The sequence below is a fragment of the Borostomias antarcticus genome (assembly GCF_949987555.1).
Source record: "Borostomias antarcticus genome assembly, chromosome: 35".
Classification (NCBI taxonomy): Eukaryota; Metazoa; Chordata; class Actinopteri; order Stomiiformes; family Stomiidae; genus Borostomias; species Borostomias antarcticus.
This window is the reverse complement of record NC_140268.1, coordinates 642,983-654,208: the sequence shown is the minus strand read 5'-3', so window position 1 is coordinate 654,208 and position 11,226 is coordinate 642,983. Positions and strand designations below refer to the sequence as shown.

At 42.5% G+C, this 11,226-nt stretch overlaps 1 protein-coding gene across 1 annotated transcript; it reads left to right on the top strand.

The window, feature by feature from the left end:
* Positions 1–4,350: 4,350 nt before the first annotated feature.
* msrb1a (methionine sulfoxide reductase B1a) lies at positions 4,351–8,732 on the top strand. The gene is made up of 4 exons (XM_084461106.1): positions 4,351–4,463; positions 5,542–5,684; positions 6,107–6,221; positions 6,394–8,732. Exons 1-4 carry the CDS (start codon positions 4,409–4,411, stop codon positions 6,411–6,413), a joined length of 333 nt encoding a protein of 110 aa, XP_084317232.1. The 5' UTR covers positions 4,351–4,408; the 3' UTR covers positions 6,414–8,732.
* The last annotated feature ends 2,494 nt before the right edge of the window (positions 8,733–11,226 follow it).

Below are 11,226 nucleotides of genomic sequence, written 5' to 3'. Positions count from 1 at the left end.
CAGCTTTTAGGAGGGAGGGAGGGAGAGTCAGACGATGGCTCAGCTTTTAGGAGGGAGGGAGGGTCAGAATAGCTCTGGGATGGCTCAACTTTTAGGAGGGAGGGAGGATCAGACGATGGCTCAACTTTTAGGAGGGAGGCAGGGTCAGAATAGCTCTGGGATGGCTCAACTTTTAGGAGGGAGGCAGGGTCAGAATAGCTCTGGGATGGCTCAACTTTTAGGAGGGAGGGAGAGTCAGACGATGGCTCAACTTTTAGGAGGGAGGCAGGATCAGACGATGGCTCAGTTTTTAGGAGGGAGGGAGAAAGCGTCTGCCAGGGATCGATGCGGGGTCGGAGAGATGACTGGCTGCTGAAATCCCCCCCATCCCCACTACTTGACAATGTTGATGTTTGGGTATTGAAAGAACAATCTGGAAGAAGATGACTCTGCAAGCGTGAACCACCACCTCTAAGATGTCCACAGTGAACCAGAGTGGGTGTGAGGGGTGAGGTGTGTCGAAAGACTATGTTTTGGTTGGAGACGATAGTATTAAGGCCAGAGCAGATCTTCTAGTAACCAACCATCGTTTCCTTCGAACAACCAAGCAGCCACTTCTGAATGACGCAGAGAGAGAAATGAGTGTGGATGAAATTTGAATTTGGGTTCAGTCAAAATCCATCCCCTCACCTCGCCAGGTTGAGTTCTGGCGGACTGCTGAACAGCCCTTATCAACGCAAAGCTTGTGGACACAAGGGCTGCGTTCCAAATCGCATACTTCTACTTCTTACTACCAGTACCTACTACAGCTGCCCTTGGAAAGTACGTACTTTGCAAGCAGTAGGCATCCAATTGGGACATACTACCTTGTCATAACATTGCGCCTTGAAATTTGCCCACATCCGTCGCTGTCCATAACACAACATTCGTCTGCAGCTGTCACGACTCGCACATGTGACGCACATTTCCGCTGCGCACAGGATTGTGGGTCAGAATAGCCAGAAAAGCCTGCTGGCTTGCATACTGCGAAATACGACCGGATGTAGTAGGACATCCTGGTATTTTTGCCATACTGCATGTGGCATACTATGTATTGGGACATACTACATCCTGTTTTAGCATACTATATAGTAGGGTAGTATGCGATTCGGAACGCAGCCCAGATCCCTTTGCTGTCAACCAAGACTCATGCTCGACCTGGATGGTTAATTTGATAGAATACACCTGCTGGCTGTCACCAGACATGGAAGAATCATTACCCACTGATCTCTGCGCCTGTCTGGCCCACGGTTCGACTACAGCGGGGCCGCGCCGGCACTCTCAACCTGCAACGGTTGCGGATTAACCAGCGTCTAATTGACGGACCGTCGCTAGATCAGACAATCTGATGGGATTATCCTAGAGAATAATATAACCACGATTGGAGGGGGGATTTGATCTTACTTTAGCTAGTAGTTATAAGAGTATGTAGAGCCATCTGTCCTTGTAGGGGGAAGCCTCTGAAAACAGCTAGAACCATTTGGGGATTTTAACAGAATGTTGCCTTCATATAGAATTTCCTGCAAAAGGTGGAGTTTGGAGCCGAAAAGAGTTCTATCAAGAGGGTTATGGGTTCTATCAAGAGGGTTATGAGTTCTATCAAGAGGGTTATGGGTTCTATCAAGAGGGTTATGGGTTCTATCAAGAGGGTTATGAGTTCTATCAAGAGGGTTATGAGTTCTGTCCAGAGGGTTATGAGTTCTGTCCAGAGGGTTATGAGTTCTATCAAGAGGGTTATGGGTTCTGTCCAGAGGGTTATGAGTTCTGTCCAGAGGGTTATGAGTTCTATCAAGAGGGTTATGAGTTCTATCAAGAGGGTTATGAGTTCTATCAAGAGGGTTATGAGTTCTGTCCAGAGGGTTATGAGTTCTGTCCAGAGGGTTATGAGTTCTGTCCAGAGGGTTATGAGTTCTGTCCAGAGGGTAATGGGTTCTGTCCAGAGGGTTATGAGTTCTGTCCAGAGGGTTATGAGTTCTGTCCAGAGGGTTATGAGTTATATCAAGAGGGTTATGAGTTCTGTCCAGAGGGTTATGAGTTCTGTCCAGAGGGTTATGAGTTCTATCAAGAGGGTTATGAGTTCTATCAAGAGGGTTATATTCTATCAAGAGGGTTATGAGTTCTATCAAGAGGATTATGAGTTCTATCAAGAGGGTTATGAGTTCTATCAAGAGGGTTATGAGTTCTATCAAGAGGATTATGAGTTCTGTCCAGAGGGTTATGAGTTCTGTCCAGAGGGTTTCCATACCAGGACAGCCAAGATGACATATGGCTGCAATTGAAATTGATTTCTGTACCTTTATCCTGGGTTATGTTCACCTAAAGAAAAAGCCCATTGGTTTAAACATTTTTGCTATTGAGGTCTGGAAACGTGTGGAAATTAAGTCATATTGCTAAATATAAATGTTGATTATTCAAGTCCTACTGTAGCCTATACGCTATCTTAACACCCCACACCTATGCAAACCAAAGATAATATTTAGACCTGCATATTATAGCATATCTAAAGGAAAATGTTTATTATTTTGATTATCATGACACTCTCCAACAAGACATCTACAACTATCTGCGACTATCAACCAATAACCAGACGTGAACTCACCTGAAATGTATGTTGCATTAAAAAAACAAACTGCAAAATGAAAATCAGCAATTTGATTGACAGCTGTCAAAGATCAAAGGCACCGCATCGGTCGGTTGTTTTCCTGCAGACCTGCAGCAGGGTGACACTAACCTTGATTTCACTTTACTCGCTTGATTTATTCACTACGAAGCGGTTTATCTACCCCTAATTATAGGCGACGCGAAATGCATGACGACATGAAATAAAAAATCTAATGTCGCAACGATTTTATTCTCGCCTGGTTCGATTTCAGAAGATCCGAACTAGACTAGTCTATTGCAGTCCTATGCGCTGGCACCAAATCTAATGTGCCTCTCCGTCGCCTCGCATCCTCCTCCCCCTGGAAGAAGCTGCTGGATAATCTGATTATTAGAGCCCACGGCTACAGACTCTCTAATCCAGATTAGACGAGGTGACAGCAGAGCACGACCGGTCTCTCCATGCAGACGGACTAGACTGGTCCAGACTAGGAGACTAGGAGACTAGGAGACTAGGAGACTATTTTTGCCTCTTGCTTTGATGCCTCGCTGCTTGTCGAACTATCACTTCTCGACAGCCAAAAGCATGCATTAAACTCTCTCCGCCTATAGGCAGAGCTATGTAGGTAGGTGGATATGATAGGTAGGTTGGTAGGTAGTTTGATAGGTAGGTACTTTGGATAAATAGGACTGTTTTGATTCCGTGGATTTATAGCGCCACCTTGTGGCCAGAATGTAGTAGAACACGGAAGACGTGTCACGTGGGCCCTCAATGCGGATTTGGCTGCAGAACTTTTTCCAGCAGCCCACCGACTCATGTCCATTAGGAAAACTGAATTGTTGACCTTTCCATCAGGTGGATTGCCAGTAAAGAGATGTCATTTTGACTTGCTTTTTGTTTTAATGCTTTGAATTTGTCCTGCCTTTTATTTTTAAATGTCTATAATGTCTTGCTTTTTGTTTTAATGCTTTTAATGTCTCATGTAAAGCACCTTGCATTGCCCTGTGGCTGAAATGTGCTCTATAAATAAACTTGCCTTGCCTTGCCTTACTTTCCAGAACTCACAAGTGCAGCTTCTCTCTAAAACAAGTGACTAAGAGCATCATCTAGTGCTGAAGGCAAAGTGCAAGAATCGCAATCTAATGTACAGTACAATATAATAATACCCCATGGGCCACCCCCCCCCCCCCCCCCCCCCCCCCAATACCAATTCAATTGTATGGTACTGGTAATATTATCAACTAATTAGACTCTTTCACATAAAGTGAGCAACTGAGGTCAACCAAAAAGCAAGACATTATAGACATTTAAAACAAAAGGCAGGACAAATTAAAAGCATTAAAACAAAAAGCAAGTCATTATAGAAATAAACAAAAAGCAGGACAAATAGAATACAGGAATAAAAGTTACAGTGCAGTATACTGATAAACATAACTCCTCTTAGAAAGCAGCTGCAGCTGTCTGATCGATTTTTTAGAGAGACCTGTATACATGCCGTATAGTAGTAGTACATTGGCTCTTCCTACGTTAAATGCAATTATTGTTAGTCGCTTTGGATAAAAGCGTCTGCTAAATGACTGTAATGTAATGTAATATGTAATGTAATGGTAGCTTTGCCTGTTGTGAATCTGTGGGATTATAGCGCCCCCTTTTGGAGGAACAGAGTAGAACACGCGGTCACGTGGTTCTTCAATGCGGATTCGGCTGCATTCGGCTTTTTCCGGCAGCCCACCGACTCGTCCATTACGAAAACTTGTTGACCTTCCCGTGTGGTGGGTTGCTAGTTTAAAGATGTCCTTTTGCTCTTTCGTCGGTGGAGAGGTCTACAAAGACCACTTCGACAAAGGTTAGTGTGTCTTAAGGGAACGTAGTAGCAAGGTAGTTAGTTACAAACTAACGTTAACGACATAACTGGCTAACTTTAGCTAAACGGCAGTTGGATAACGTTAGCTAGCAAATGAACATGTTCTTAAAGTTTGTTTTCCATCAGAAAGGACTGGTTTTCAAACAGTGTTCTAATTAAAACGGTACAAAACTAATTACTCATTCCTGCATACAACCAGTAGGCTATATATAGGTTATATATAGGATGGTGATCATGTGGAATTCATTGCACTGACCATAGTGCTGTATTTTCCTTCTTTGAACTTCTTTTGAGAACAATTTTACAATATTTTGTTACAATAATTTTAGATGTGTGATTTCGTAAGTAGCTGTGTTTTTGAACTATTGTATTTTACTGTTATCATTGTATTCACTATCATGTTTCTTTCTTTTCTTATTTATTCTTGAATTCTATTTATGAATTGTAGTATTTTCTACTAAGTGTAGTATTTTCTGCATTATTGTATACATTGTATGTATTGTACTGTATGTTTTAGTTGAGGACTCTTGGAAGACTAGCCGATGGCTAAAAGAGATCCTAATAAACAAACAAACAAACAAACAAACAACCAGTAGGCTAATTTAACTCAAAATAACAGCCTCTGTCAAAAGTGTAACTTAGGCCATCATTAAAATCCTAGTAGTATTAGTAATAGTAGTAGTAGTAGTAGTAGTAGTAGTAGTAGTAGTAGTAATAGTAGTAGTAGTAGTAGTAGTAGTAGTAGTAGTAATAGTAGTAGTAGTAGTAGTAGTAGTACTACTATCACTTTACATCTGCTGAAGCAAATTGCAAAACTAGTACAGAACATATGAAATCAATGTAGAAATTGACTCACTAAATTATTCAGATACTATGTAAATGAAATACCACTTCCACCATGTGTGCATGGTGCATTTTTCAGTTGTTTAATTCCATGATCCCACAGCACTTTACCTTTAGGGACAAACTTCAGGGAGCTGCTGAATATTCAGAATCGAGAGAGTCCATTGGCTGGGCCGTCGTTCACAAACCCGTGACCCAGTCCTCTCTCCCCCCCCAGGTCTGTATGCGTGTGCTCAGTGTGGACATCAGCTGTTCCACAGCAGGTCCAAGTACGAACACTCCTCTCCCTGGCCGGCCTTCACCGAGACCATCCGTGAGGACAGCGTGTCCAAGCATGAGGAGAGACCAGGAGCATTCAAGGTGAGCCAACGCCCTGGGTGAAAAGAGCCACCAGCGGGGGCGGCTGTAGCTCAGTTGGTAGAGCGGGTCGTTCAGTGATCGAAGGGTCAGCGGTTCGAATCCCAGCTCCGACTGTCCACATGTCGAAGTGTCCTTGAGCAAGACACCTAACCCCAAATTGCTCCCAATGAGCAGGTTAGCACCTTGCATGGCAGCTACCGCCATTGGTGTGTGAATGTGTGTGTGAATGGGTGAATGAGAGGCCATTGTAAAGCGCTCTGAGTGGTGCAAAGGTGGAAAAGCGCTATATAAGTGCCGTCCATTTACCATTAATAAGTGCTTGTCCTCATAGGGATATCAGATGGACCTATGAAGCCCATGTTGTGAAATAAATGCATGTCACAATGTGTCTGTGGTACAGTGATATAAAACCTGTGTTTCAGGTTTGCTGTGGGAAGTGTAATAACGGACTGGGTCACGAGTTTGTGAACGACGGCCCAGCCAATGGGCTCTCTCGTTTCTGAATATTCAGCAGCTCCCTGAAGTTTGTCCCTAAAGGTACAGTGCTGTGGGATCATGGAATTAACAGCTGAAAAATGCATGAAACACTAAACAACTACGTTTTATGACTGACAGTTTTGAAAAATCAACCAGTTGAAAGTTGTGTGATGTTGACTGTTGACGTGGTTGAGATTAGTGATGGCGGTCTTCTCTCCGTTGCTCTGGTCAGATAAGCTGGACGGACAGTAAGGTGAGCTGTGAGACGCAGGTGGGAGTAGCGCTGTAGCAGGAGTGTGGGGGACGGGATGGACAGCTGCAGGTGGGGACGGTCTGGACAGCTGCAGGTGGGGACAGAGGATGACGTGTCCTGGGCTAAAGCCCAAACCGGGACCTCCGGGACACCGATGGACAATGACCTCACTGGACAGCAAGGACTAAGAAACTCCCTGGTGTAGTAGTAGTATTAGTAATAAATAATAATAATACATATCATAATACTACTACTTGTTATTATTATTATTATTATTAATAATTAATTAATTAACACGTATTATTATTAATAATAATAATAAGACATTAGATCAGCTTCATAATTCAAATTATTATTATTAATAATAACGATAAAAATAATAATAACACATAATAATTGATTATGATTAATAATAATAATAAGTGTTATTATTATTATCGTTATCATTATTAATAATAATTTGAATTATGAAGCTGATCTAATGTAATAGCTTTGTTATGCAGTGAGCACAACATTAACTCAGATAAGCACAAATAAGAGTAGAGTGTTATTATTATTATCATCGTTATTATTAATAATAATTTGAATTATGAAGGTGATCTAATGTTATAGCTTTGTTCTGCAGTGAGCACAACATTAACTCAGAACGACAATTAAGAGTTGCAGATTAGATCTCACAACACTTGGTTTAGTATACAATCATTAGGCACGTTTAAATGGAGCCTAATAATCCAATTATAATGGGTTTAAAAGCCTAAACCGAATAAAAGTTTGAACAGCTTTTCTGATCACATGCGTTGGCGCATATAAACACCACCTCCTTTGTAAACAATTGCCCCCGAAATCTTCAATCGGATTGAATTAAATCAGATCGAACAAGACGCGTGCACGTTAACACAGCTATTGTTTCATCTTCTAGCTCCACATTCTCGTTTTAAAGGGGATAATTCGTCCACAGTGTTTGCTCATAATGTTTATGGTGTCACTTTAACTTAATTTATGCAGGGATTTCAGAAATATGTACATCAACTACTGCTGTACCATTGTATGCACATTAATGCTGATGTCATATGTCAATCAACACAAAGTGATATGCAAAGAAACTGCAATAAAAATTATGTAGATGTATGAGAATACAAGTTGCTCTGTTGTATTTTTGGCAGGCAGGGGGAGTACTAAATTGTTGCTCTGTGTCCTTTAAGTATAAGTCCTAGCCTGAATCAAAATCACATTCTAGGGTGCTTTGGCTCCTGTAAAGCTGTTCATCTAATTTCAATAGCATCACACCATTTGTTGTAAGGAAAAATGCTGCCAAACCAGACAGTACAGTATTAACTTAAGAGTATTGCTCTCCTTAATGTAGAATGATGAAGTTACAGTCACAGAACGGTCTGAGAGAGGAGGCAGAAGGACCCAAGAGTTACAGGTAAGGGAACACAGTCAGCTGAAAGGATAACTTATAATAACACCACAAGTTTATATCAAATCCCCCCCTCTTCTTTACAGAGTAGCATAAATATGGTGTATTTAAGATAAATATCTTAATGTGAGCTTTGTAAGTGGATAGAGGTAGTTTAATGGCTAAATTTCACTTGCCATTGGTCCGAATGATATAGTACTGTATACTGAAGTATGAAGTATATTGAATATTGAATCTGAATCCACTTCGAGGTGGTATATGACATAATTAAAATAATACATTCAGCTCAGTAGAGAAAATAATCATAGCTCCAGTTGAATTGGTCCGCAGTGCCTGGGTTGCTCTGAGGAGATACAGTGCCTGGGTTGTGGAGGTGAAGTGTAGCCTAAGGCAGAGTGTAGTGTAGTCACATACTGTATTAACCCCTTTCTCGCCACAGTCATCGGCCAGAAGCCAAGCCAGCTTAAGAGTTAGCACTGGACCTGGCCTGGTTTAAAATGTGAAAGACAATGGCAAGCTGCCTACATGATCTTCAGTTATACAGAGACAACACTAGGTGGCGCCACACACACACACACTGGCTGCTATAATAACATTATAGTCAAACAACAGGTTACAAATGTGCTCCTGATTTCAAAAGACCAGAGGTAGAGAGCATTCAGGGCCAGGTGTGGGATTAGGACAGGGAACACAAACACATGCTGTTCTCATAGTTCTGAGCTGGTTTTATAAGTTTCTGCCCGGTATAACTTTAGGAATTTTGCCATTAACATTACGGCACTACTAAACTTGTGGATTGATGAGGAGATGTGGATACCAAGAGTTGAGAAAAGTCATCTTTTAAAGAATCCAATGTAAAGTAATATTTCACTGTATATTGTGCACTGTCCCATACGAATAAAATCTGAATTTGAATCCTCTGGTGTGGTAAATGTGGTAAAGTGGTCAAACTATTACTCAACCACACACACCTCCTCTCTGTAGATGATCAAACCCCAGCTCAATACCTGTAGATCTCCCTGCCAGCGCTGTTCTCACTGTTCTCCCTATCTGGTCTCACCACGTCCTAGAGAATAGGCTATGTGAGGAGGTAGACTTGGTCCAGGGCGATATCCTACAGATAACGCCCTGTTACTGTCAATGCAATTTACCTATTTACCTAAGGATTATTATTATTATTATTATTATTTCTCTAAATGTATTCAAGAATTCACATATAAATAAAAAATGTCAAGTTAAAATGCATAATTTCAATGACCAGTTACATTTGAATATCACCATGCCAATCACATCCGAATGTGTTCGGCTAACGTAGCTTGGTAGCTAACGTTCCCTTGTCCTGGGAAGAGAAAAGTGATGGACCGCCATCTTTTTTTCTCATGTAATTTGGGAAGGACGCCCTCAGAGTTGTTTTTAACAATCAAAAGTGGGCCTTAAGTTACAAATAGTTACTGTACTGGCCCTTGTGGTACGCAATAACATTGCTATTAACTGATGTTTGTTGTATTTTTAAGCTCATAGTCCATTGTTGAAGTGATTGTAAATAGTATTTGGGACCTTTCTGTCCCAAGCATGAGGGTCTCCCAGAGAGACACGCTGGCTCTCATGGTATTCCTTTCCCTCCATTGTTGCCAGCGTTATCGTTCGATCTGCCGGGCCTGAGTTGACATTCCTGTATCTCTGCCGTTCTGAGGACCAATGACTTGAGTGGCATCCGTTTTTCTCTCTCTACATTATTCTCCCTATAGGATATCTCTGGTCTCATCGTTGCCTTTGGAGATGGAAGCTGGATAAAGTGTAAAGTGCGTCTGATCGGGGAGCTTCAGAGGGACGGAGCGGTACATCGTCAGGGGTGATGCTGGCATTGTGGGACCGCTGTCTTTTGTGGTATAGGGGGACTAGATTGACTAGGAGATAGGAGAGAAGGATGTAGGAGAATAAGACGGCCTTGATTATTTACCTAGCGCTACAGTATGTGTCCTTTCAAGGCGTTCATTCTCCTTCATGATGGTAGGCTAGGCTACACTTCGGCTGCAGAAACGTAGATTTACAAAACATTTGTCACACTACATCATACAGAAGAACCAGTATAAGTCCTGGAGCTGGAGTGTTGTCCATATGGACCAGTATAAGTCCTGGAGCTGGAGTGTTGTCCATATGGACCAGTATAAGTCCTGGAGCTGGAGCGTTGTCCATATGGACCAGTATAAGTCCTGGAGCTGGAGTGTTGTCCATATGGACCAGTATAAGTCCTGGAGCTGGAGTGTTGTCCATATGGACCAGTATAAGTCCTGGGGCTGGAGTGTTGTCCATATGGACCAGTATAAGTCCTGGAGCTGGAGTGTTGTCCATATGGACCAGTATAAGTCCTGGAGCTGGAGTGTTGTCCATATGGACCAGTATAAGTCCTGGAGCTGGAGCGTTGTCCATATGGACCAGTATAAGTCCTGGAGCTGGAGTGTTGTCCATATGGACCAGTATAAGTCCTGGAGCTGGAGTGCTGTCCATATGGACCAGTATAAGTCCTGGAGCTGGAGCGTTGTCCATATGGACCAGTATAAGTCCTGGAGCTGGAGTGTTGTCCATATGGACCAGTATACTGTAAGTACTGGAGCTGGAGTGTTGTCCATATGGACCAGTATAAGTCCTGGAGCTGGAGTGTTGTCCATATGGACCAGTATAAGTCCTGGAGCTGTCGGAGGTTCTGGAAAAGTCAAGCTGCTGTCAATGATCAACTGGAACCTTCGATGAAAGAGCATCGGAGGGCAGGAAACATTTATGGGGCGCACATTTCCCCCCCGAAAATGGAAATCATGTGCAAGGTTTGAATCTTCAGTAGATGAGGTCAATTCGAAGACATTTGAAACTAAGACTGTTGGAAAATGCTGTTTTCATGTCATTGCATGTCAAGATGTCAGAGGGCATCGACACTGAGACATTTACACCCGCCTGAACACATCTCTGAAACAGACGCATAAACTGAACCATATTAGGAACAAAAGATCAGCCTAATTATCCCCGTCTTTCCTCGGGTAGACATCGAATTCCCCCCTCCAGTTTGCGGCTGCTCATCCTCTCTCATCTGCATTTAAGGATTCCGGCTCAATCCATATGAGAACCAGATCGCTGGGTTGTGTGTGTGTGCACATGTGTGAAAGACCAACAGTGTGTGTGTGTGTGTGTGTGTGTGACTACATCATTTTATGTGTGTATGCGTGTTCTTACTGTGTACTGTATACTGCTTGTGTGCATTGTGTACGAGTGTGGGTATGTTTCTGTGTGTGTGTTTCACACACACACACACACAGGGTGGTCTTAATACCTGGTAGCTGTGATTGCTAACTTCTGCCGAGGGAAACTCAGGGGTGTCTTTGCTGGATACTGAAGGCTTT